This window comes from Ovis aries, chromosome 18, assembly GCF_016772045.2.
Source record: "Ovis aries strain OAR_USU_Benz2616 breed Rambouillet chromosome 18, ARS-UI_Ramb_v3.0, whole genome shotgun sequence".
In the NCBI taxonomy this organism is placed as follows: Eukaryota; Metazoa; Chordata; class Mammalia; order Artiodactyla; family Bovidae; genus Ovis; species Ovis aries.
In genome coordinates this window covers 23,286,181-23,314,082 of record NC_056071.1, presented here as the reverse complement: position 1 = coordinate 23,314,082, position 27,902 = coordinate 23,286,181, and the positions used below count along the sequence as shown (strand labels likewise).

General features: G+C 46.2%; 1 protein-coding gene across 1 annotated transcript; it reads right to left on the bottom strand.

Moving 5' to 3' along the window:
• Positions 1–15,581: 15,581 nt before the first annotated feature.
• On the bottom strand, positions 15,582–26,935 carry TMED3 (transmembrane p24 trafficking protein 3). Its single transcript, XM_004017783.5, has 3 exons — positions 26,628–26,935; positions 24,237–24,485; positions 15,582–16,420 (listed from the first exon to the last, which is right to left on the bottom strand). The coding sequence occupies exons 1-3, from the start codon at positions 26,796–26,798 to the stop codon at positions 16,184–16,186; spliced, it is 657 nt and encodes a 218-aa protein (XP_004017832.1). The 5' UTR covers positions 26,799–26,935; the 3' UTR covers positions 15,582–16,183.
• Positions 26,936–27,902: the final 967 nt, after the last annotated feature.

Below are 27,902 nucleotides of genomic sequence, written 5' to 3'. Positions count from 1 at the left end.
CTTAAGAAGTGAAGTAAGTACTATTGCCATCCTTGTATTTACTTTGCTCTTGAAAATTTAATACCGAAAAGTGCAAAAGGTAATATAACACACATCCGCATATGTGCCACCCAGAATTAACAAATGCTAATGTTTTGTCATATATACTGGAGACTTTTCTTTTAAGAAAAGCCCAGAAGACAATTAGACATTAGAACTTACACTTTCTTCTATCTTCCTCATTTATTGTATTGTTATTTTTAAATCATTAGAGTTTATGAAATTTATTCTAGCTAGATTTTCCATAGTGGTTCATCTCAGGCATATACCTTAGTGGATGAAATACTTCTGCCTTTTTAATTAATATGATGGCTTCTCTCTTTCCTTGCTCTCTAGAGGTCTTTCAGGAGGTAGCTTAGAGTAACCCCCCTACACACGAATGAGTTCCATTCTGAGAGCGTGTCTGTAAGTCCAATTTGTTCCTAAGTCCAACAAAGTTATCCTAGGTACTCAACTAACACAATCGGCTATATTTATAATACTTTTCACACAAATAATACAAACACACAAATAAAACATTTTTAATCTTACAGTACAGTACCTTGAGAAATACACTAGTACAGTACAACAGCAGGCACACCGGGCTGGCATCGAGTGAACAGGCAAGAAGAGCTATTGACTGGAGGAAGGAGAAGAGGTGGGAGACGGTAGAGCTGAGGGGTCATCAGCTATAGGAGATGGAGGACAAGCTGAGATGCCACTCATGCCTGAGGTTGATGGCATGGGTTCTGGTTCCTTGCTAGATTCAATTGTTCACATCTTCGGAAGTTTGAAACTTGGAATTCATATGTAGGGGACTTAACTGTGTTCAGTAATGGTTCATGAGTGCTCGGACCCCTGAGTTCCTTCCAGCTTTAGAGTGGTCACCTCCTGCCTTTGTATTTGAATGACAAGCTCACAGTTTATAATCTTCTTTGGTCTGCACTCTCTTTACCTAAGTTCCTTAGAGACACTACTTTGCTGTCTTCTCACAGTATGTGTCATAGAAAAGTTGGAGATCACCTGATTTCTTCTTGGAGATAACTTGCTTTTTTGTCTTTGTTTTTAATGTGACATAGATGCTGATGACTTCTTTTTTTTTTTTAAAAGTAGCTCAGTAGCTTCACTAGAATATGTCTGTGTTGACTATTCTGCTTCAATCTTTCCTGAACTGCAAGGTACCCTTTAAAACTGACGATTTGGGTCTTCTTTTATTTTTTTATTAAAGGTTTCTCTTTTTTATGTCTTTAGATTTGTTGCGGGGGTTCTGTTTTCTTCTTCAGGAGCACCAGTTATCAGCATGACGGATATCCTTTGTTGTAAAAATCTCTCCGCTTTTCCCTGATAACTTCGGGTTCTTTGTTCTTTTTCCATTTTATTTGGATAGTTTTCCCAAGCCTTTCTTTAGTGTTCCTACCTGTGATTTCAGTTGTATCTGTTCTCTTTTTGGCATCTTCAAATTGACAGTCATTTCATAACAGTTTTTTTTCTTCTTCCACATCTTCCCTGAGATTTGACAATTCTTTTTCATCTCTTCTGCTGTATCATGACCTCTTCTATAATTCTTTGTAATCTTTTTCTGAAATCTTAGTGCCTTTTTATAAAAAATATGAGGGAAGTAAGTCAGAAAGAGAAAAACATTAAAGTATATGTATGGAATCTAGAAAAATGATACAGATTATCTTATTTGCAAAACAGAAATAGAGAGGCAGATGTAGAGAACAAATGTACAGATTTGTAATATACACTATTGATACTACGTATAAAATAGGTAACTAATGAGAACATATTGTATACCACAAGGAACTCTACTTCAGGCTCTGTGGGGACCTGAATGGGAAGAAAGTCCAAAGGGAAGAGACATATGTGTATATATGGTGGATTCATTTTACTGTACAGCAGAAAGTAGCACAACATTGAAAAGGAACTATACTCCAATAAAAACTAATTTAAAAATTACTAACAACAAAAAAATAAAGAATTGGGGGAAACTTCATTTGCATTGTTCTGCTTCCTGGAGTAATTCTCCTGAAATGCACTCTTCTAATTGTTGCTGTTGCTGCTAAGTCACTTCAGTCGTGTCCGACTCTGTGTGACCCCATAGACCGCAGCCCACCAGGCTCCCCTGTCCCTGGGATTCTCCAGGCAAGAACACTGGAGTGGGTTGCCATTTCCTTCTAATTGTTACTGTGCTGTTATTTCTGGTCCTGTTTGTTGCCCCTCCTTTTGTCATGCACGTCACTGATTTGCAAGATTCGGGACAGTGGGGAGCTTGGAGCAAGGCATCTCCAAAAGCTTTTCCATCGGTTTTCTTGGGCACATGCTGGGAACAGGCTTCTGCTCAGCAGCCTTCAAGGTGATCAAGCAGACAGCAGTTTTTAGCAATACCCCGCCAGCCACAGGCCTGTTGTGGGTAAGATTTGGTGTCATCAGGATCACAAAGCTGACTGTCCCCCATACCCCTCATCCACTTGTCATATCTCCTGTCCATCTGTCTGACAAGCTTCCCCTCCAACCCCCTCCCTGACCACACTGAGATGGGCAAGACAGTAGGAGTCACCCCTGCCACTCCACATAGCTCTGAGGGGCCACCGTTCTGAGCTGTGCTGCTGGACCATCCAATATAATATTCCTTCTTTAAGAAAAGCCCAAACATGGGGACAGTTTCAATGCCCCTGGGTTAGGAAGATCCTTGGAGAAGGGAATGGCAACCCACTCCAATATGCTTGCCTAGATGATCCCATGGACAGAGGAGCCTGGTGGGCTACTGTCCATGGGGTCGCTAAGAGTTGGACACAACTTAGCGACTGAGCACACACATCCAGGAGGTTCTAACTACAGCCTGCTCCTGCCGCAAAAGCTGGAAAAACAGCTTCTCCCCGAACTTTGTTCCAGGAACAATCATTCAGCTGTGTTAGGCTGCACTCGGTTGTGAGTTTGGTCAGGCAGGTTCTACCTGTATTCTTACAATAAAAATCATTCTTACAATAATTGGGCTTCAATTCTGTTCCGTTAGATACTGAGATAATTACCTCAATTTATTTAGTTGTTTTCCTGGCAAGTCTTCACTGTTTTATTTTTAACATTACTGTGTCTTTTAATGCATGTCTCAAAACATATTATTGGATCTTATATTTTTTATCTAATCACAGTTTCCCATTTAATTAACTACATTTATTATAATCATTCTTTCATTAGAAATATACAAAGGTACTTCTTTCTTTTTTCCTATTTTCACTTACTATGCTATTTTTTTTTCTGCCTCCTTTCCATTTTTCCTCAGATAGATCAAATTTTCTTTCACTGATTCCAAAATTATTTTTTCCAATTTTGTTTTTATGGTGGCTGCTTGCTTTTAACTTAAGGTCCAAACTCTTATCTACTTGTCTATTGATTTCTTAAACTTACCATCCTCATGTACTTCTGTCTCTCTGCCTGCATTTTAAACTTTTCCCACCTTGTTCAAAATGGTAGTACTTTGTCGGGAGCCGCATTAGGCATTACTGACAGAATGGAGACACGACCCAATCCCCTGTCCTCATCTTGCAGGCACGGTCCCGGGATGAAAGGGTTAGCTTTTGTGATTCTGACTTGTTTCTTCCTTTCTTCAGTTGAGTTGGCTGGAAAGAATGTTAAGGTGCTTATTGTTCTTGAGAGGAGCATGAGAAAGCACAAAGCCTTCTGCAGTTGTACCCAGAAAATAATCCATAAAGTTAACCACTGACATTTGTTCAAGGATTTTTACAAAGAATGTTCCAGGATGAGCATGTAGGCCACAGCTTGAGGCCATGGAAAGGATTGTTATCTGAGACCTGTTTATGAGGGGAATGTTTATGGCAAAAGAAGTTTGCTGAGCTTCAGTTCAGTTCAGTTCAGTCGCTCAGTTGTGTCTGACTCTTTGCGACCCAATGAATCGCAGCACGCCAGGCCTCCCTGTCCATCATCAACTCCCGGAGTTCACTCAGACTAATATCCATTGAGTCAGTGATGCCATCCAGCCATCTCATCCTCGGTCGTCCCCTTCTCCTCCTGCCCCCAATCCCTCCCAGCATCAGAGTCTTTTCCATAGAGTCACCTCATCGCATGAGTTGGCCGAAGTACTAAAGTTTCAGCTTTAGCATCATTCCTTCCAAAGAACACCCAGGGCTGATCTCCTTCAGAATGGACTGGTTGGATTTCCTTGCAGTCCAAGGGACTCTCAAGAGTCTTCTCCAACACCACAGTTCAAAAGCATCAATTCTTCAGCGCTCAGCCTTCTTCACAGTCCAACTCTCACATCCATACATGACTACTGGAAAAACCATAGCCTTGACTAGACGGACCTTAGTCGGCAAAGTAATGTCTCTGCTTTTGAATATGCTATCTAGGTTGCTCATAACTTTTCTTCCAAGGAGTAAGCGTCTTTTAATTTCATGGCTGCAGTCACCATCTGTGGTGATTTTGGAGCCCCCCCAAAATAAAGTCTGACACTGTTTCCCCATCTATTTGCCATGAAGTGATGGGACCAGATGCCATGATCTTCGTTTTCTCAATGTTGAGCTTTAAGCCAACTTTTTCACTCTCCTCTTTCACTTTCACCAAGAGGCTTTTTAGTTCTTCTTCACTTTCTGCCATAAGGGTGGTGTCATCTGCATATCTGAGGTTATTGATATTTCTCCCAGCAATCTTGATTCCAGCTTGTGTTTCTTCCAGTCCAGCGTTTCTCATGATGTAGTCTGCATAGAAGTTAAATAAGCAGGGTGACAATATACAGCCTTGACGTACTCCTTTTCCTATTTGGAACCAGTCTGTTGTTCCATGTCCAGTTCTAACTGTTGCTTCCTGACCTGCATACAGATTTCTCAAGAGGCAGGTCAGGTGGTCTGGTATTCCCATCTCTCTCAGAGTTTTCCACAGTTTATTGTGATCCACACAGTCAAAGGTTTGGCATAGTCAATAAAGCAGAAATAGATGTTTTTCTGGAACTTTCTTGCTTTTCCCATGATCCAGCGGATGTTGGCAATTTGATCTCTGGTTCCTCTGCCTTTTCTAAAACCAGCTTGAACATCAGGAAGTTCACAGTTCACATATTGCTGAAGCCTGGCTTGGAGGATTTTGAGCTTTACTAGCATGTGAGATAGTAGCATTGTGCAGTAGTTTGAGCATTCTTTGGCATTGCCTTTCTTTGGGATTGGAATGAAAACTGACCTTTTCCAGTCCTGTGGCCACTGCTGAGTTTTCCAAATTTGCTGGCACATTAAGTGCAGCACTTTAACAGCATCATCTTTCAGGATTTGAAATAGCTCAACTGGAATTCCATCACCTCCACTAGCTTTGTTCATCGTGATGCTTTCCAAGGCCCACTTGACTTCACATTCCAGGATGTCTGGCTCTAGATGAGTGATCACACCATCGTGATTATCTGGGTCGTGAAGATCTTTTTTGTACAGTTTTCTGTGTATTCTTGCCACCTCTTCTTAATATCTTCTGCTTCTGTTAGGTCCATACCATTTCTGTCCTTTATCGAGCCCATCTTTGCATGAAATGTTCCCTTGGTATCTCTAATTTTCTTGAAGAGATCTCTAGTCTTTCCCATTCTGTTCTTTTCCTCTATTTCTTTGCATTGATCGCTGAAGAAGGCTTTCTTAGCTCTTCTTGCTATTCTTTGGAACTCTGCATTCAGATGCTTATATCTTTCCTCTTCTCCTTTGCTTTTTGCTTCTCTTCTTTTCACAGCTATTTGTAAGGCCTCTCCAGACAGCCATTTTGCTTTCTTGCATTTCTTTTCCATGGGGATGGTCTTGATCCCTGTCTCCTGTACAGTGTCACGAACCTCATTCCATAGTTCATCAGGCACTCTGTCTATCAGATCTAGGCTCTTAAATCTATTTCTCACTTCCAAGGTGTAGTCATAAGGGATTTGATTTAGGTCATACCTGAATGGTCTAGCGGTTTTCCCTACTTTCTTCAATTTGAGTCTGAATTTGGTAATAAGGAGTTCATGATCTGAGCCAGAGTCAGCTCCTGGTCTTATTTTTGTTGACTGTATAGAGCTTCTCCATCTTTGGCTGCATAGAATATAATCAGTCTCATTTCGGTGTTGACCATCTGGTGATGTCCATGTGTAGAGTCTTCTCTTGTGTTGTTGGAAAGGGTGTTTGCTATGACCAGTGCATTTTCTTGGCAAAACTCTATTAGTCTTTGCCCTGCTTCATTCCGCATTCCAAGGCCAAATTTGCCTGTTACTCCAGGTGTTTCTTGACTTCCTACTTTTGCATTCCAGTCCCCTATAATGAAAACGACATTTTTTTTGGTTGTTAGTTCTAAAGGTCTTGTAGGTCTTCAGAGAACCGTTCAACTTCAGCTTCTTCAGTGTTACTGGTTGGGGCATAGACTTGGATTACCATGATATTGAATGGTTTGCCTTGGAAACGAACAGAGATCATTCGGTCATTTTTGAGATTTCATCCAAGTACTGCATTTCGGACTCTTTTGTTGACCATGATGGCTACTCCATTTCTTCTGAGGGATTCCTGCCCACAGTAGTAGATATAATAGTCATCTGAGTTAAATTCACCCATTCCAGTCCATTTTAGTTCGCTGATTCCTAGAATGTCGATGTTCACATTTGCCATCTGCTGTTTGACCACTTCCAATTTGCCTTGATTCATGGACCTGACATTCCAGGTTCCTATGCAATGTTGCTCTTTACAGCATCGGACCTTGCTTCTATCACCAGTCACATCCACAGCTGGGTATTGTTTTTTCTTTGGCTCTATCCCTTCATTCTTTCTGGAGTTATTTTTCCACTGATCTCCAGTAGCACATTGGGCACCTACCGACCTGGGGAGTTCCTCTTTCAATATCCTATCATTTTGCCTTTTCATACTGTTCATGAGGTTCTCAAGGCAAGAATACTGAAGTGGTTTGCCATTCCCTTCTCCAGTGGACCACATTCTGTCAGACCTCTCCACCATGACCCGCCCGTCTTGGGTTGCCCTGTGGGCATGGCTTAGTTTCATTAAGTTAGACAAGGCTGTGGTCCTAGTGTGATTAGATTGACTAGTTTTCTGTGAGTATGGTTTCAGTGTATCTGCCCTCTGATGCCCTCTTACAACACCTACCATCTTACTTGGGTTTCTCCTACCTTGGGCGTGGGGTATCTCTTACCTTGGGCTTGGGGTATCTCTTACCTTGGGCTTGGGGTATCTCTTCCCGGCTACTCCCGCAAAGCACAGCTGCTGCTCCTTACCTTGGACGAGGGGTATCTCCTTACTGCCACCATTCCTGACCTTCGAAGTGGGATAGCTCCTCTAGGCCGTCCTGGGCCCACGCAGCCACCACTCCTTGGACATGGGGTTGCTCCTCCCGGCCGTAGCCCCTGGCCTCGGGTGTGGGGTTGCTCCTCAGGGCCGCTGCCCCTGGCCTCAGACGTGGGGTAGCTCCTCTTGGCCGTTCCCGCACCGTCGCAGCCTGACACTCTCGGCCGCTGCCCCTGGCCTCAGACGTGGGGTAGCTCCTCTCGGCCGCACTTAGTGCGCCTGTCGCTGCCGCCTGTGCTTTCACTTACTCTTGCTGAGCTTAGGGTTTAGGAATAATTAAGAATAGCTAAAAGCCTTTTTAGGAATAGTGAGCTTAGGATGCTAGGGGCAAACAGGATTTAGAAAGATAAGAAATAAACTGAGGAATGTGGTGTGCAGCCCAGACATAAGCATCAGTTACAATGTGATCACAAGGACACATAAGAAGAAGTAGATAATAGATAGTAAACCCGATTCTGAGAGAATCGCTGAAGCAGGAACTCTGTTTGTAGGGCAACAGTGATTTCTGGAGACAATAAATCTGGGTGGGGGGGGGGGACTGAAAATGTCAAACCTCTGACCTAATGCTTTTGTCAAAGTATAAAAGAGAACCTAAACCTTGAAATAAACATGTAGTCCCGTACTTTGAGTCAGAGGCTGCATCATTCCCCGCCAACACCGCTCACCCCTTCAGGCTGATTCCCTGGCTGCTGGAGCTGGACTCTGGCAGTACTTGGTTGGCATGTGTGTATTTTCTTTCCTCTTTTCTCTGGCTATAGATTGGCTTTTGGCAGTGAAAGTGCAGAGCCTTAACCACTGGACCACCAGGGAAGTCCTTGCCCTAGATTTTTAAACAAGAATTAACATCAGTTCTCACACATGTTACAGCTGTCTCTGAGGTTTAGTTCTCTTCTCTGCTACAGCCCACGTGCCTGAGATCTTCAGGGGAATTTCATGTTTACAATTTGGTTAGACATCAGTGTCTGAATTCAGGGGTTATTTTGTTCTTGCCTTTTCTATTTTAAAAATAGGACCTTATCTTCTTCTTGCATGCAGTGTTGCTATTGTGAAATCTAATTTCAGTCTGATTGATGGAGGAGTTGTTCTTTCTCTCTGGAGGCATTTAGAATCTCCTCTTTGCCTTTGCAATTCTTACATGCCCATGTCCATGTGGGGGTTCACCTTCTCGGTCCTCAACCCTGTTTGTCATGTCACTCCATGAGCCTTTTGCTCTGAGATCTTTCATCTTTCTTTAATTCTAATAAACATATTTTTATTATTTCTTCTAGTATATATTTTCTGCTTCAGGTTCACCTCATCCATCTCCTACCATTTTTACTTTTCGTATCTCTTAGCTCTTTTCCCCCCTTCTTTTTGCCTTCTAGGAGGGTTTTCATACACATCAGCTCTATTCCATGCTTTTGTCCTCTCTGAGGGTGGCCTTCATTTCTACTTTTTTATTTCTCATCTGTAACATTTCCATTTGTTCTTTATTACAACTTCATGTTGCAGCTGAACATTACCAACATTTTCTCTTTTTTTTTTTTTTTGGGATAATGTGTTTATTTTATTTTATTTTTTTTTAATTTTAGTTTTTTATTTTTTAAATTTTAAAATCTTTAATTCTTACATGCATTCCCAAACATGAACCCCCCTCCCACCTCCCTCCCCATAACAACTTTCTGGGTCATCCCCATGCACCAGCCCCAAGCATGCTGCATCCTGCGTCAGACATAGACTGGCGATTCAATTCACATGATAGTATACATGTTAGAATGTCATTCTCCCAAATCATCCCACCCTCTCCCTCTCCCTCTGAGTCCAAAAGTCCGTTATACACATCTGTGTCTCTTTCCCTGTCTTGCATACAGGGTCGTCATTGCCATCTTCCTAAATTCCATATATATGTGTTAGTATACTGTATTGGTGTTTTTCTTTCTGGCTTACTTCACTCTGTATAATCGGCTCCAGTTTCATCCATCTCATCAGAACTGATTCAAATGAATTCTTTTTAATGGCTGAGTAATACTCCATTGTGTATATGTACCACAGCTTTCTTATCCATTCATCTGCTGATGGACATCTAGGTTGTTTCCATGTCCTGGCTATTATAAACAGTGCTGCGATGAACATTGGGGTACATGTGTCTCTTTCAATTCTGGTTTCCTCGGTGTGTATGCCCAGCAGTGGGATTGCTGGGTCATAAGGTAGTTCTATTTGCAATTTTTAAGGAATCTCCACACTGTTCTCCATAGTGGCTGTACTAGTTTGCATTCCCACCAACAGTGTAGGAGGGTTCCCTTTTCTCCACACCCTCTCCAGCATTTATTGCTTGCAGATTTTTAGATCGCAGCCATTCTGACTGGTGTGAAGTGGTACCTCATTGTGGTTTTGATTTGCATTTCTCTAATAATGAGTGATGTTGAGCATCTTTTCATGTGTTTGTTAGCCATCCGTATGTCTTCTTTGGAGAAATGTCTATTTAGTTCTTTGGCCCATTTTTTGATTGGGTCGTTTATTTTTCTGGAATTGAGCTGCATAAGTTGCTTGTATATTTTTGAGATTAGTTGTTTGTCAGTTGCTTCATTTGCTATTATTTTCTCCCATTCAGAAGGCTGTCTTTTCACCTTGCTTATAGTTTCCTTTGTTGTGCAGAAGCTTTTAATTTTAATTAGATCCCATTTGTTTATTTTTGCTTTTATTTCCAGAATTCTGGGAGGTGGATCATAGAGGATCCTGCTGTGATTTATGTCTGAGAGTGTTTTGCCTATGTTCTCCTCTAGGAGTTTTATAGTTTCTGATCTTACATTTAGATCTTTAATCCATTTTGAGTTTATTTTTGTGTGCGGTGTTAGAAAGTGATCTAGTTTCATTCTTTTACAAGTGGTTGACCAGTTTTCCCAGCACCACTTGTTAAAGAGATTGTCTTTACTCCATTGTATATTCTTGCCTCCTTTGTCAAAGATAAGGTGTCCATATGTGTGTGGATTTATCTCTGGGCTTTCTATTTTGTTCCATTGATCTATATGTCTGTCTTTGTGCCAGTACCATACTGTCTTGATGACTGTGGCTTTGTAGTAGAGCCTGAAGTCAGGCAAGTTGATTCCTCCAGTTCCATTCTTCTTTCTCAAGATTGCTTTGGCTATTCGAGGTTTTTTGTATTTCCATACAAATCTTGAAATTATTTGTTCTAGTTCTGTGAAAAATGTGGCTGGTAGCTTGATAGGGATTGCATTGAATTTGTAAATTGCTTTGGGTAGTATCCAACATTTTCTCTTTTAGGTTGCTTCCTTGGTGGATCAGACAGTAAAGAGTCTGCCTGCAGTACAGGAGACCTGGGTTTGATTCCTGGGTTAGTGTTGCAGAAACCAGTACTCGAGAAAACAAGAACACACTCAGAGAGTTGGAGAACTCAGGTTTATTACGCCAGCGGGCCCAGAGGAGTTAACAGTCCAAGCTCTGAGCCCCGAACAAAGGGATTACAGAATTTTTATAGACAGACTGTAAGTGGGCAACACTAGCTGTTAACAGGCTGGTTTAAACTAAGGGGTTTCATGCTTGCAGGAACAGTCGTCAAAATGGGGAGGGGGATGCCTGACCTGGGCAGGCATGATTAAGCAGGTTTGCAGGGGCTGGGCAATTGCAAAAAGCAGGACAAGGGTGAGTGAGATAAAATTTAGTTCCTAGTATTGCAAATCCCCACCTTTTGAGACTACGTGACCTACGTGATCTAGACTTTGCAAGGGGCAAGCTGAGTTACAGAGGTAGAAGAAGCAGGTTATGTAAAATTTTAACTTTTCCTCTTCATTGGGAAGATCTCTGGGAGGAGGAAATGGCAACCCACTCCAGAATTCTTGCCTGGAGAATCCTATGGACTGAGGAGCCCAACAGGCTACAGTCCATGGGGTCGCAAAGAGTTGGATAAGACTGAGTGACTAACACTTTCTCTTTTAGAGTATATTTACTATGTTACTTAAAATGGAGCTCTGTGACAACCTAGAGGGGTGGGATGGGGTAGGAGGGAGGAGGGAGGTTCAAGAGGGAGGGGACATATGTATACTTATGGCTGATTCATGTTGATGTATGGCAGAAACCATCTCAATATTGTAATTATCCTCTAATTAAAAATAAAACAGAAAAAAGTATAATCAGAAAAAAATGTGTAAAAAAAAATTTGGCTCCACATGTTCCAACAATTTCAAACAATAGTTTGGATGGTGCTCAGGGGGTTGTGTTTCTTCTTTGTTCATCTTGGGAGTATGGTGGTTTCCGCCTGGGTATGCATGTTCTGCTGGGGTCTGGGATGTTTTATGAGCAAGTGCTAAAGACCAGGCTCTGGTTGGTGTCTCCCTAGAGAAGTTAAGGAGGTATTGGGGGAAGGATATTCCCCAGGATGGAGTGTCACAATGAGTAACCCTCATTATCTGATACTGGGTTGGCCAAAAAGCTTTTTTGAGTTTTCAAAACACCTTATGGAAAAACCCAAACGAATTTTTGGCCAACCCAATACTTGGCAGCTTATCTACTGTTCAATTTATTTTATTGATTTATTTTAAATTTATTTTTGACCACACTGGGTCTTTGTTGCTGAATGCGAGCTTTCAGCGTTACGGCAAATGGGGGCAGCTACTCTCTAGTTGCGGTGCATGGGCGTTTCATTGTGGTTGCTTCTCCTGTTGTGGAGCATGGGCTTAGTTGTCCCACAGCACAGGGATCTTCCTGGACCAGAGATGGAACCTGTGTCCTCTGCATTGGCAGGCAGATTCTTAACCACTGGACCTGCAGAAAAGCCCTCAATGTTCACTTTAAACTCTCAGAAAGAACAGTCTGGGGATGAGAGCAGCCTTAGTTTCTAATCCATCACCCAGAGGTCTTAGGAGGGGAGGACAGGGAAGAGGAGATGCCCTAGGGTCGCTGGTCAACCACCATTCCACATCCTGAGGCAGGGCCTCCGATCTGCCCTGATTGTGCCCTACACAAAGCACCTGTGGCCTGGCTGCTGCCACTGAAATCATGTTAACGGGCGGGTGGGGAGCATGGGATCCTCAAGGCAAAATGCAGGAGAGGTGGGCACAGAGCACCAGGGAGCTTCTAAGAGGAACCGGTCACATTATATTGGTTAATCCAGGTAGTGGAACATAAGGATGTGTGTCCAACTCTGTGCAACCCCATAGACGGCAGCCCACCAGGCTCCCCGGTCCCTGGGATTCACCAGGCAAGAATACTGGAGTGGGTTGCCATTTCCTTTTCCAATGCATGAAAGTGAAAAGTGAAAGTGAAGTCGCTCAGTCGTGTCTGACTCTTCAAGACCCCATGGACTGCAGCTTACCAGGCTCCTCCATCCATGTGATTTTCCAGGCACTATTAACACTTAAAACAGCTTAGGATTTCAGATTTGTGGGTTTTTTTTTAAATGAAAGACATGATATCTGCCCTCAAGACCTACTATTTAGACATTTGATCAGTATGCATTTAAACATCTATTTCTGCTTTATTGACTATGCCAAAGCCTTTGACTGTGTGGATCACAAGAAACTGTGGAAAATTCTGAAAGAGATGGGAATACAGACCACCTGACCTGCCTCTTGAGAAACCTATATGCAGGTCAGGAAGCAACAGTTAGAACTGGATATGGAACAACAGACTGGTTCCAAATAGGAAAAGGAGTATGTCAAGGCTGTATATTGTCACCCTGCTTATTTAACTTATATGCAGAGTACAACATGAGAAACGCTGGGCTGGAAGAAGCACAAACTAGAATCAAGATTGCCAGAGAACTATCAACAACCTCAGATATGCAGATGACACCACCCTTATGGCAGAAAGTGGAGAGGAACTAAAAAGCCTCTTGAGGAATGTGAAAGAGGAGAGTGAAAAACTTGGCTTAAAGCTCAACATTCAGAAAACGAAGATCATGGCATCTGGTCCCATCACTTCATGGCAAATAGATGGGGAAACAGTGTCAGACTTTATTTTTTGGGGCTCCAAAATCACCACAGAGGGTGACTGCAGCCATGAAATGAAAAGATGCTTACCCCTTGGAAGGAAAGTTATGACCAACCTAGATAGCACATTAAAAAGCAGAGACATTACTTTGCCAACAAAGGTCCATCTAGTCAAGGCTATGGTTTTTCCAGTAGTCATGTATGGATGTGTGAGTTGGGCTGTGAAGAAAGCTGAGCGCTGAAGAATTGATGCTTTTGAACTGTGGTGTTGGAGAAGACTCTTGAGAGTCCCTTGGACTGCAAGGAGATCCAACCAGTCCATTCTGAAGAAGATTAGCCCTGGGATTTCTTTGGAAGGAATGATGCTAAAGCTGAAACTCCAGAACTTTGGCCACCTCATGAGAAAAGTTGACTCATTGGAAAAGACTGTGATGCTGGGAGGGATTGGTGGCAGGAGGAAAAGGGGACGACAGAGGATGAGATGGCTGGATGGCATCACTCACTCGATGGACATGAGTCTGAGTGAACTCCGGGAGTTGGTGATGGACAGGGAGGCCTAGTGTGCTGCAATTCATGGGGTCACAAAGAGTCAGACACGACTAAGCGACTGAACTGAACTGAACTGACTGTGCTGAATGGGAAAGGCTGTTCATCTAACAACTAACAGATATTAAGAGCTTAGCATCTATCAGGCATTATTCTACACACTAGGAATACAGCAGTAAACAAAGGCCCTGCCTTCTTGGAGTTTCCATCTTTATGAGATAAGCATGACAATAAGCGGACAAGTAAACGTATCTGTGGGTGGCGATACATGACATACAGAGAAGTAAAGCCAAGACAGGCATGAACAGCCAGGGCGAGGCGAGATGATGCCATGTCAGATAAAGTCATTAGGGGAGACCTCACAGCTAACATGACACTGGTCAGGAGGAGCTCATGCAGGTAGCAGGGAGAGGGTGTTCTTGTAGAGGCAACAGCCTGTGCAAAGGTCCTGGGGTAGGGGCATGGCCTGGTGTGATGGGAATAGCAAGCCAGGACTTGAAAGCAGACAGTGGATGGCATAGGGTAGGGGCTTCCAGGGCCAGAGGCTGAGGCACCAGGTGCTTCAGGACTTCACCACCACGGTGGGGACTTAGCCATGAACTGAGAGCAACATGCACGACACGGGGAAGGTTCTGACCAGAAGTGAAGGCTCCGACTTACATTTTAAGGAGGCCACTGTGGCTGCTGTGGCCATGACCCTGAGACAGCCACTCAGTACTGCTCAGTCTTGGCATTTTCTGTTCTGAGCCCCTCTATTTAAACGAAATGATGACTCAGTCATTCAGAGTAACCACTAGTCTGAGACCACAAAGTCACCAGCTCCCTACTTCACTGTTTTCATTCAGCTGAGAGGAGATTAACTTACTGCCCCCTCCACAAACGTCTACACAGACCCATCTCTGAAGCATAACTTGCTCTGCCACACTCCGATTATTTCTATGCCTGCCAGTGATCCCCACTAAGCTGTGAGCTCCTTTAGGGACACAAAGAGTAGCTATATGTATACGTACAACTGATTCACTTCGCTGCACAGGAGGAACTAACACAATGTTGTAAAGCAATTATACACCAATAAAAAACGAATTAAAAAAATGACCGTAAAGCCTGTTATACAGAGTGAAGTCAGAAAGAGAAAAGCAAGTATTATATATTAACACATACATTAACACATATGGAATCTAGAAAAAATGGTACAGGTGAACCTGTTTGCAGGGCAGGAACAGAGAAGCAGACTTAGAGACTTGTGGACACAGCGGGGAAAGGAGAGGATGGGACAGACTGGGAGAGTAGCACTGATGCATATACGCTGCCATGGGTTAAACAGACAGCTGATGGGAAGCTGCTGTGCAGACAAGGAGCTCAGTTCGGGGCTCTGTGATCACCCAGAGGGGTGGGGTGAGGGGGAAGGGAGGTCCAAGAAGGTCGGGATATATGTACACTTTACAGCGGATTCACATCGTTGTACAGCAGAAACCAATACAACATTGTAAAACAATTATCCTCCAATTAAAAATAATAAAGTATTACACCTAAAAAAAGACCCTGATGCTGGGCAAAGGCACTGGTGGCAAAGACTGAGGGCAAAAGGAGAAGGGTGAGGCAGAGGATGAGATGTTTGGATGGCATCATTGACTCAATGGATATAAGTTTGAGCAAACTCCAGGAGATAGTGGGGGACAGAGGAGCCTGGCAGGCTACAGTTCATGGGGTCACAAAGAGCCAGAGATGACTTAATAACTGAACAACAACACCTAAAAAAATTAATTTAAAAAAAAAGAAAGACGCAAGTCTCTATGGTGCTCACACTCAGATTTTATTAGCCAGAGTCCCACCTCCGAGGAGATACACAACCAGCCAAGGCACCCAGCTACCATCCTGTTCTTGCTTCCAGGGCCGATTCCAGGGCTCCCCGGGGGTGGGGTTTCTGCAAAGCTGCTTCAGGGCCTGGTTTCCACAGGTACAGAGAGCTCAAGGGAGGGAAGCCCAGACTCAGGGTCCAGTCTTCTCCACAGGGGAGAGGACACAGAAGCCAAATGGGTTGTGCAACATGGAGCAAGGAGAGAGAACCCTGAGCTGTGCCCTGGAGGCCGGGCACTTGGGATTCCTTCTGCTGGCCAGCACTGGATGGCGGCCTGCCTGCCCCCCACAGTAGCCAGTCCCTGCCTGCTCAGACCCTTTCTGCGTTCACTGTTGCACATATAAGGCAGCTCGATGCCTCCTGCTAACTGGGCTCTATGAGCTCCAGCTGCTGGAGGACAAGGACCAAGCATCTGATTAGAAGGTGAGGTGACAGGGCATCCACCCTGGGGTACACCCACCAGCCCACAGGAGCCTGAGGCCCAAGGGGGCTGCTCTGTCCCAGGGTGCCAAGGGCTTGGGAGCAGAGCACCCTAACTAGGAGTGGACCGTCCTGCCGATGGGCCGTTTCTCTGTGAAGAAGCTTTTTAGCAGTAGCACCTGGCTGAAGCTAACCACAAACAGGGCGATGGTCTCGCCGATGGACCAGTAAGAGACTCGGCTGTTGAGGTCTTCTGCGCGGGCCCGGTCCTGTGCCTCCCGGAGTCGGTAATGCTTCTGGGAGTCGATCACCGTCTTCAGAGCCTCATGGATGGTCACACAGGCGGACTCCATCTGGGCAGGAAGAGCAAAGAGGTTGCTGCTGACCCTCAGAAAAGAAGAATGGAAACTGGCACACACAAAGCAAACTCCGTCATCAACATCCTAGGTACTACTGAGTGCTAACGATGTGTCTGCACTAAGGGTCTGACACAGTTTTATTCATAATAAGCCTAACTGAGGTTCAGAAAGGTCAGGTAACTCATCCAGTCACAGAGCTAGGAGATGGCAGAAGTGTGAAAGTGTTAGTCGCATCTCCGTCATGTCCAACTGTTTGCGACCCATGGTCTGAAGCCCTCCAGGGTTCTCTCTCCATGGGATTCTCCAGGCAAGAATACTGGAGTGGGTTGCCATTTTCTTCTCCTGGTGATCTTCGCAACCCAAGGATCGAACCTGGGTCTTTCTCATTGTAGGCAGATTCTTTATCACCTGAACCACCAGGGAAGCCAGATATGAACTCAACTGTCAGGGCTGCTCCCAATGCAGAGGACCTGGGCTGAATCCCTGGTTGGGGTACTAGGTCCCACATGCCACAGCTAAGATCTGGTACAGGCAAATAAATAAAAACTCAACTATTCGAGTCCTGAGACTATGCTTTCAAACACTGTCCTGTGTTCCTTTTTTTTCCTGAGCTCTTATTTAACACATCATATCCCTGACAGGCAAGGATCATTACCCCCAGTGCTACGGAGGGCTGACTGATTGCTTACTGCATATATTAAAGAGGAAATTGAGTCTTAGAGAGGCTACGTGACTTGCCCAAGGTCACACAGCAAATTAATGGCAGGGCATGACGTAAATTCCAACTGCACTAGACTCTGAATCTACCCTGGCGGCTCAGATGGTAAAGAATCTGCCTGTAGTGCAGAAGACTAAGGTTCAGTTCCTGGGTCAGGAAGATCCCCTGAAGAAGGGAATGGCTACCCACTCCAGTATTCTTGCTTTGGACAGAGGAGCCTGGCAGGCTACAGGCGATGGAGTCGCAAGAGTCGGATGTGATTGAGAGACTGACACCTTCACTTTATTTCTGAATCTACTGCTCATTCTATTACAAAACTGCTGCCTACTGTTTATAATAGCCAGGACATGGAAACAACCTAGATGTCCATCAGCAGATGAATGGATAAGAAAGCTGTGGTACATATACACAATGGAATATTACTCAGCCGTTAAAAAGAATACATTTGAATCAGTTCTGATGAGATGGATGAAAGTGGAGCCGATTATACAGAGTGAAGTAAGCCAGAAAGAAAAACACCAATACAGTATACTAACACATATATATGGAATTTAGGAAGATGGCAATGACGACCCTGTATGCAAGACAGCAAAAAAGACACAGATGTGTATAATGGACTTTTGGACTCAGAGGGAGAGGGAGAGGGTGGGATGATTTGGGAGAATGGCGTTGTAACATGTATAAGTATCATGTAAGAATCGAATCGCCAGTCTATGTCCAACACAGGATACAGCATGCTTGGGGCTGGTGCACGGTGATGACCCAGAGAGATGTTATGGGGAGGGAGGTGGGAGGGGGTTCATGTCTGGGAACGCATGTACACCCGTGGTGGAGTCATGTCAATGTATGGCAAAACCAATACAGTATTGTAAAGTAAAATAAAGTAAAAATAAAAATTAAAAAAAAAAAAACTGCTGCCTACACTTCTAGGAAAACATACAAATACATGAAAACATACACTTCTCATGTACATAGACCCATACCCACATACAAACAAGGGCAAAGACACACACACGTGTGCCTGTCAGCACATACACATGCGTATACTCACATGTAACACGTGCTACTTCACAACTTCTTTACTTGCTAAACTACCATGTAGAGCAGGCAGAACCTTGACTATGTCCCCACCACCACTACCAAGGTCCCTGCTCTAACCCCAGGAAGCTGTGAATACAGTGAGCTGTGACTATGACAACTGTATGTCACACCTGAGACTGTCCAGGGAGCCTGAGAGCCCCTCAAAACAAGGAGCTTTCTCGAGCTGACAGCTGAAGAAGTTAGAGAGATGGACACAGGAGGATTCAGCACACTGCTGCTGGCTCTGAAGATGGAGAAGGTCACATGCAAGGAGCAGAGAAAGAACCCTAAGAGCAGAGAGCATGACCGCCAACTGCAAGGAACTCAATTCCGCCAAGCACCTGAGTGAGTGTGAGACGCCCCAGAGCCTCCAGAGGACAGCCTGACCCCACCAGGATCTTGATTTCAGCCCCGAGAACTTGAGCAAAGCCTCTAGAACTGTGAGATAATAAACGGTTATTAATTTCAACCATTTGTAGTAAATACTGACTCAGCAATGGAAAACTAAGCCATTATGCCTTTGAAAGAACATGTCCTTACTCACTGGCAACCTCTAAAACATTCAAAACCTAGAAAACTCTATGGACAATGGGTTCCTGTGCTACAGAATTTCATAAGCACCCGACAGACAACTGCTTCCCATACTGGAAAGGTGAACTGTTCATGAAGTTCAATATAAGAAGCTAGAAACTAGGGCTTGCCTGGTGGTCCAGTGGTTAAGACTTTGCGCTTACAATGCAGGGGGCCTGGATTCTATCCCTGGTCAGGGAACTAGATCCCACAGGCTGAAACTAAAGATCATATTTGCTGTAACTAAGAACCAGCACAGTCGAAGAAATAATTTTTTTTTAAGACGAGTGGATCTGGGAGCCATTTAGAGACTTTTAACAGGTCTCTAAAAATCAGTGGGATGAAATCAGTGGGATGGACAGAGATATACATATATATATATATATATGTACCTGCATCTGAATGGCCGTGTGCACATGCATGCATATGCATGTGTACATATATGCACACACGCTCAACATGTATAAATCCATACTTTTCTTTTTAAATACAGGGAAGGGCTCCTTGGCTCTCCAGGCTGGAATTCCATCCTGTGTTTATCTCCATCGCACACTCATTCAGAAACTTAAGGTATACATTTCATTCACTTGAACTGGGTACTCCTGGGACCCCTGGGCCTGGCTTGAGCATTCAGCAGTACAGGTTGATACCTCCACCCTCCTCCCAGAGTCCAGAGTCACTGGAGAAGGAGTGAGGTCAGGGTTGGCAGGGAGGAAGAGAGACCGAGGAGGACTCAGAAATCACAGGTGCAGACACCCCAGGCAGGGGACATGCCACATTGCCGAGGAAGACATCACTTCAGAGGCTTGGCTCACATGTCACCGGCCAGAGACCAGCACTGTGAGTCTCTGAAGAGGGCCTGAGACCTTCATAGGAACAACCTCAGACCCGATCAGTGATGGGAAGGAGGTCAGTCCTCAGAGTTAACAGAGCAAGAGGTGGTGTTCTACAGTCTTCCTGGCATGTGGAACAAGCAAACCCCTTCGAAACTTAGCATGGGCCCCCACAGACCAAGAGTAACCTGACACCAAGACCCACAGACACTGGGAGCAGCCCTTACCAGAGAAACATCATTCCTCCCTTCTCAGGGACCTGCCGTTGCCGTTTGCCTAAGACACCAATTCCGCTTGTTTCCACAAAGTTTCAGTTAGGCAGCCTGGCCAGCCTGCTTCCTGCCCAGCAGGAAGCCAGCAGAGGCCCTTTTTTTGCAAACAGCTCTGTTTGCCCAGGGCCAGGGGTCCCCAGCTTTCCCAGAGTGTGACTTTCACCCTGCTGAGACCTCCAACCCTGCTAGTTCCCAGTGTCCTGGAGCCTCATGGGGATGGTGGGCACTACTCCATCCTGACAGGTGGTCTCTGGAGACACTGACCAATCCTTCTGCCCCTGGGACTATCCCTTTCCTGCATCCCATGCCCACTCCTATCTTATCTCCACCACCTGCTGGCGCCCAGGTCTTCACTCTGTAACTGTCAGGAAATTCACTCAGCCTCACCTCTTCAGGGCCTCCATGGATAAAAGCAAGTTCCCTACGTACGATCCTTCAAGCTGCAAACTTTCAAAGGTGCAAATGTGCATGCCATCACGGTCAGGCGTGACAGTGCAGCTTGCCCTCCACCTCCTACTGCTGACGACCCTGCATCTCTACCATCTCCCACCTCCACTCCCTCCTCCAGTCAGTGCCTCTTCCTGCCTGTTGACTCGATGCCAGCCCCTGTGTGCCACCTGTTGTACTGTGCTCCTGTACTTTCCAAGGTACTGTACTGAAGATTAAAAATGTTTCCTTTATTTTTTGTGTTTGTTTTTTATGTGTTATTTGTGTGAAGAGTATTATAAACCTGTATAGATGATTGTGTTAGTTGGATACTTTGTTGGACTTAGGAACAAATTGGACTTATGAATGCATTCTTGGAAGAAAACTTGTTCGTACATAGGAGACTTACTGTACTTGGTTCTTTAAATTCTTGAAGAACTCAGAGGCAGTGTCGTGTGAGCTGGCCTCAGAGTAGAGTCAGGGAAACTTTAATCTTCCCTTGACCAACACTGAGGCAGCCCCGGACCTTGGACCTTTGTCAGAAGCCTCCAGCCTCCCCTAGGACTTGCCCAGACTCTCGGGATGCTGGAAGTGCTTCAAGCTTGGCCTCCCTCAGTAGGAACCCTGGCCTGTGTCCTCTGCTAGAAGCCCGGTCGTTCTGGAACTCAGGGTGAAGACAGTCCCTCCTGCCTGGGACTCGGTCACTCTGGATCCTGTTCTTTCCCTGAGGCTGATACTAGTGCCACAGCGCACGGCCTCTGGCGCAGTGCTGACCTAGACGAAGCCTCATGGGAAGAGACATGACAGCTGCAGGCAGAGACGGGATCTGTGCCAAGCAAAGTAAGAGCAAAGTTAAGATCAGGGCCCAGGAGGAAAGTGATGCCCTGAATACATCCTCCCATGCCAGACATGCTCCTGGACAAGCACTCACACTGTCGCTTGTCAGCTAAGACTCTCCCTGTGAAGACTTTCCCAAACCTCCTGGAAGAGTCAATTGGTCCCTGAGAACCCTCACCCTTAAATCACAGCTCTGGGACTTCCCTTGTGGCTTAGTGGTAAAGAGGCTGCCTGCCAATGCAGGAGATGAGGGTTCAATCCCTAGTCTGGGAAGATCCCACATGCCACGGGGCAAACTAAGCCTGTGCAGCACAACTATTAAGCTTGTGCTCTAGAGCCCGGGAGCCGCAACTACTGAAGCCCACTTGCCCTAGAGCCCATGTTCTGCAACAAGAGAAGCCATTGCATTGAGAAGCTTGTGTAGCGCACCTAGAGAGTAACCTCCTGCTTGCCGCAACTAGAGAAAAGACTGAGGAGCAAGTAAGACGCAGCACAACCAAAAATAAATAAATAAACAGAATTATTAAAAAGAAAAGACACAGCTCTGATCACAGCATCCTCCAGGCACAAGTGCAGACGGAGCACATGCCCAGCATTAGCAAGTGAGCTTTGTCGGAGGCAGACACAGATAGAACCCCACTCAATCAGGGAGGAGGGACAGAGGTTCAGAAGCAGAAGGAAATGTCTCTTCTGCATCTGGGCAGAAGTAAGGATGAGGTCCCCAGATGCAGAAGCAGCAAGTGCAATCTCTCCTGCAACAAAACGCAACTCTGAGGCTCCAGGAAAGAATGTCTCTACTGCCCTAACCCACAAAGCCTATTCTCTACTGACTAAAGGGCCATACAGTCAAAGCTATGGTTCTTCCAATAGTGATGTATGGATGTGAGAGTTGGATCATAAAGAAGGCTGAGCGCTGAAGAACTGATGCTTTTGAATTGTGGTGCTGGAGAAGACTCTTGAGAGTCCCTTGGACAGCCTGTGCTCAGTCAATCCTAAAGGAAATCAACCCTGAATATTCACTGGAAGGACTGATGCTAAAGCTGAAGCTCCAATCCTTTGGCCACCTGATGCAAAGAGCCAACTCACGAAAAGACCCTGATGCTGGGAAAAACTGAGGGCAGGAGAAGGGGGCGACAGACGATGAGATGAGATGGTTGGATGCACCACTGACTCAATGGACGTGAGTTTGAGCAGACTCCGGGAGACGGTGAAGGACAGGGAAGCCTGGCATATGCAGTCTATGGGGTTGCAAAGAGTCAGACACAACTGAGCAACTGAACAACAACTGCACTAACCCACAAAGCCTTTTCTCTACTGGTTTCTTTTCCACTGTGTCAAGGGGCAAATCTCTCAGCTCATGTGGCGACAGTGATGAAGAATCTACCTGCCAATGCAGTCAAAGGAGGAGCTATGGGTTTGATCCTGGGTTGGAAAGATTCCCTGGAGGAAGAATTGGCAACCTGCTCCAGTATTCTTCCCTGGAGAATCCCATGGACAGAGCCTAGTGGGCTACAGTCCATGTGGTGGCAAAGAGTCGGACACGACTGAGCAACTGAGCACACCCACGGCTCCTGGAAACTTACAAAATCTTCAGCACAGAAGCTATTTCATCAACAACCAACAGAACTCTTGAGAGGACAGGTTGTGAAAGCTCTTACACATAAAGACACACCCTGGGCTGGACTGTCTATCAGCACTCATGTTGCCAAGTTCAAATACAATGATGCCCAGCAGAACTCTCTACGCATGGGCACCAGCCACTTGGGACTATTGAGCACTAGACAGATGTGTTGTTACAGAGCAAACAAGGAAGCGAATTTTAACATTAATATGTCAGTAGCCCTAAGTAGGTAGTGTTTACTGACTGCACAGTGCAGTACTAACCTCCAGCTGCTCAGAGAATAAACCCATCATCAAAGCCACAGAGGAACGGAGCCTGTGGTCACTTTGGAGGGCAGCCCAGAAGGTGACCTGGTCTCACCAGAGACTCAGATGCTCTGACTTTGGTTCTGGGACAGGTGCGGCCACATATGGTCATTCCCATCTTGGGGGCTTTCCTGGGTCCTGCCACTCAGTTGCTTGACAAATATTTGGTGAGCTCCTATTCTGTGCCACACTCCATGCACCGGGGCGCTGAGGGCCCATGGGTAAATAACACAACAGTTCCAGCCTGAGTCTGTGTCTGGGAGGGAGGAGCTTGAACAGCAGGAGGAGAGACTGATGGAGGAGGCTGAGGTTGAATTATAGTTAACCGTGAGCCCCGGGTGACACAGATGACTATCTGTCCTCCAAAAGTGTCACCATTTCTCTGTCAGGATGTGGAGCTGTCACTAGGGGTCAACTGCCTAACAGGAATGTATGTGCCAGCCCTCCTTCCATCCACCCAGACTGTCCACACGACTATTTCTTCACAATGAGATATGAGCAGGGGTAATGGTGTCACTTCTGAGCCAGGGTTTTTAAGAAGCAGGCAGGGCTTTCTCATTCTCTCCAATTTTTGGTGGCAAGAAACAGAGGACTCTGAAGCCCTAAGGGACAGTGGAAAGATGACCAAAAAGGAGCCTGGTTTCCCAAGTCACTCCATGGAGGAGAGTCCTCCACCCCCACCCCCACTCTCCAGATTATTGAGTGAGAATCAAAATTCCCATTGTATTAAGCTATTGATATTTGGGGTTGACTTGTGATAGCAGCTTGTGTTACCTTAACTGATACACCATAGAAAGCAGGACTTTGTCTTTCTGATGCAGATGCACTGAAGGAGCAGAGAGGCACGTATTGTGTGTGCTTTGAGAGCGGTGCTGTGTCAGACTAAATGGGAACGTGGGAATATCAGAAGTACTGCAGGGACACAGTTAAAGAGTGGAGAGGAAGACCAGAAGGGGAACCAGAAAGAAGAACCATAAGGTCTTCTAGGACTAGATGTGAACACGGGCAGAGCAAATACTGCAACTTCAGACTGGGAGGTGGGTGGCTGGTGACTGTTCATCAGCCAAGACCAGGAGAGACAAGGAGGAATAGGCCGGGGGCGGGGGGAGGCGGTTCATCTCAGACTGTTGGTGCCGACGTCCACTCACCTGGGTGAGAGCTGTGACTCTGTTCCCCATGTCTGGGAGAATGGGGGGCTCGTCGCCCACTTGAAAATCAAAGTAGACGGTTTTGTGAGAGAAGGTGGAAAACTCATTACTGAAGCAAAACTGATACACGCCCTTGACCTCGGCCTTGTGCGTGAAGCTGTCATACTGTTTCTTGGTTTCACTGTAGATGGTGTTCCCCAGGGGGTCTTTCACAAAGCAGTCGACATCGTAGTGGCCTCCAGTGATGACCTGACAACCATAAAAGAGATCCACAGGCCGTTTTTCACCAGGGGGCAACCACCACTTACCAAAAGCTAACCGGCCACTGTGATTAGATGGCACGAACAGTGTTTTCCTTTAGTCTTTACAACCTTCTAAAGCAGGTGCCATGACACTCCCCAATTCACAGGGGAGGAGTCTGAGGCTGAGAGAATTGAAGTGAACTGTTCACATGACACAGTGTGAAAGTAACAAGGCTAAGACTTGGATCCATGTCTGATTCACTCCAAAAGTTTTGCTCTGCAAGAGCGCAAAGAGCCATGGGATTTCCCTGGTGGTCCAGTGGTTAAGATTTTGCCTTCCTGGATACACGTATATGTATAGCTGAGTCCCTTCACTGCTCACCTGAAACCTCCACAACATTGTTAACAGGCTATACTCTAATACAAAATTAAAAGTTTTTTAAAAAAAGACTTTGCTTTCCAATGCAGGGAGTGCAGGTTCCATCCATGGTGAGGGAGCTAAGATACCACATGCCTAACAGCCAAACAACCAAAACACAAAACAGAAGCAACATTGTAACAGATTCAACAGACTTTAAAAATGGTCCACATGAAAAAAAAAAAAATTCTTGAAAAAAAGGGTGCAAAGAGCTTAATTCTCTCCACTTTACACAAGAGGAAACTGAGGCTCTGGAGGTTTATATTATTGCAGATGAAATGCAAGAGGAAGGCAAATAGATTGAAGCCTTCACAGCATCAGTGACTACCAGGGGAGTCATTAGTTTAAACTGCACCACAGGAAAGATAAGATCTGCTCAGGGCAGAATCACAGGGATGGCCAGTGACTAGAACTAAGGTCCATCAAAGAACACGGTCAAAGGCCTCCATCTGCTTCCAGACGTTAATATTTACTTTTGCACAGATGGAAGAAATTGCTTTGTGATCAGTGAGATTCCTAATGCTGGACATGTACAGACTTATGCTGAGCCCATAACAGCGGTTTCTGACCTAGCATGGACCTGATGACCTCTCAGGCCCCTCCAGCCTCACAACAATCTGTCTTCAAATACTTATTCATGTATTTATTTATTGCACTGCATGGTGTCTTCATTGCATCCCACAGGATCTTTCGTTGTGGCACATAGGATTAGTTGTTCTGCAGCATGTAGGATCTTGCTTTCCTGACCAGGGATTGAACCCATGTCCCCTACACTGCAAGGCAGATTCTTAACCACTGGACCGCCAGGGAAGTGCCACAAGGATCATTTTTTTTGACGACTGTGTCTGGGTGACCCCTGTTTACCCAGCTGCAGTTTGCACACTGTCCACAAATGTGAAAGTAACCAGATGAATGACTCAGAGGCCAGGACACATGATGCTGTCCCCATGCACAGCCTCTTTTAGTGGTTTTGGTCAGAGAGGGCCCATCAAACTGCCTACCCTCCCTTTTGCTGCCCGTGCCACTTCCCTTCTGTAATGCCTGCCAGTATGTGTCCACGATCAGACGCCTGTCTGGATATCTGGGCAGGACTGCCTAAACTCAGATCTGCAGCTCTCTCACTCAAGACCTACCTGCTCCCTACCGCCTCCCCCTCCCCCGCTACACCCCAACAGCGAGCCCTGAGAACTCTCACACCAGCCAAGAGTGCAGGAGCTTGGAGCTTTTCTGAGCCATATGGCAGTAGCCACAACACCCCTCCTTGTAAACACTGCCAGGCTCAAAGCCTGCGTGGACTCCTTTCCAAAGCACCCTCCCTCCCCCTAACTATGACTTCAAACGCTGGAGAGAAGGGAGAAAAATAAAACCACGAACCCATTTCCTCTCGCTGCCATTTTCCAGTACAGGCGGGGACAAAGCTGTCCAAAAAACGTTGGGACAGAGAGGCTGGTGCCATAGATGGCGTTCTGTAGAGTCAACGCGCTCTCAGGTCATTCAGATCAACTCCCCAGGAAGCCGGAGCCGCCCGGGCATCCCCCTCCTGGGCATGCACCTGCGGTGCTACCTCCCTGGCTAGTTGGCCCGTCTCGGGCGGGCTCTGACTTCCCTGTCTCTGGTCATTCCCGCCTCCCTCTGCAGCCTCTTTGGCTAATTCCAGCTACTACAGCCGGGGGGCGCACGAGTGACCACTGAAGCCCTGGAAGCGGGAGAGAGAGGAGGCGCCGGTCTCACCTGGTAGTCTAGGGAGAACTTCACGCCCTGCTCCACCTCCTCGTGGAAGCACTGCTTGGCGTTGTCCGGCAGCTCGAAGGTGAGCTCGGCGCCCCGCGGCCGCTCCGCCTGGAGCAGCAGCAGTAGCAGCAGCGGCAGCGCGGAGGCGGAGCGCGGGACCACCCCACCCATGATGCTCCCGGTCCAGAGTCCGGCAGGCCGCGGCTCAGGCGTGCGCTCCGCACGGGCGGGGCGGCAGCTGCGGGACCCGGACAAGGTGCAGCTCAGACGTGGCTCGAGCCGGCGCCGCGCTTCCGGGCCCGCGGTTCAGAGCGCAGACGCGCGCTCGGGGGTGGGCCCGGGACGCGGGCCAGGGAGCATCGCTGCGCTTGCGCGCTGGCTGGGCTGGAGAAGGGGACACTCCCTCTTCGCTGCCCCGCCCCGCTTTCCTGCTGGAGCGTCTCAGCGAAGGGGAGGCGAGGCCCCCACCGCCAGCGCGCATCTCCCCAAAGCGCACTGTACTTGCATCCCAAACAGGGATATTTCTGCACCCTCTGGGTCCCGCAGGGTTGAGTGTTTCCCGGAGTCGGCCCAGGTCCACGCAGTCCATACTGTCTGGCTGCAGGAGCACGAAGCCCGTGAGGTTTTACAGGGTTCACTCTGTTTTTGACTGGTTCTGGAGAAAGTCTCCTGGTCTACCAATAGGTGTGCCCAAACTTGCTATAACACAGTAGTTAAGAAGGCTAGATGAAAGAAGAGATGGAAACTCTGAGAATCCAATTAACACCCCTCTTTTTCATTCCCACCCCCTTCCCAAGGTGAAAAAGTATGCCATGGGTCAGGAGATGGATGGTGAGAGTAAGTAGAAACCCCACAATTACATCTACTCTGGGAAAAACCGACAGGCGTGCTCATACTCAAAGCTTCACGAAGCTTCGTGAAGATGGGAATACAAGTCTCTCGCTCAGGGGTTTCAGGTTCGCTTTGGTTGTCAGGATAAGTGGAAGGTTCTTCTGGGACAAAGCAATCATTGTTTTCTTTCCTTTTGACTTCTCAAAAGCGCTGGAAATTAAATTAATTTACTGAGGACTTCCCTGGTGGCTCAGAGGGTTAAGTGACTGCCTTCAATGCAGGAGACCTAGGTTTGATCCCTGGGTGGGGAAGATCCCCTGGAGAAGGAAATGGCAACCCACTCCAGTATTCTTTTTTTTTTTTAGTTTTTATTTTTTAAATTTTAAAATCTTTAATTCTTACATGCATTCCCAAACATGAACCCCCCTCCCACCTCCCTCCCCA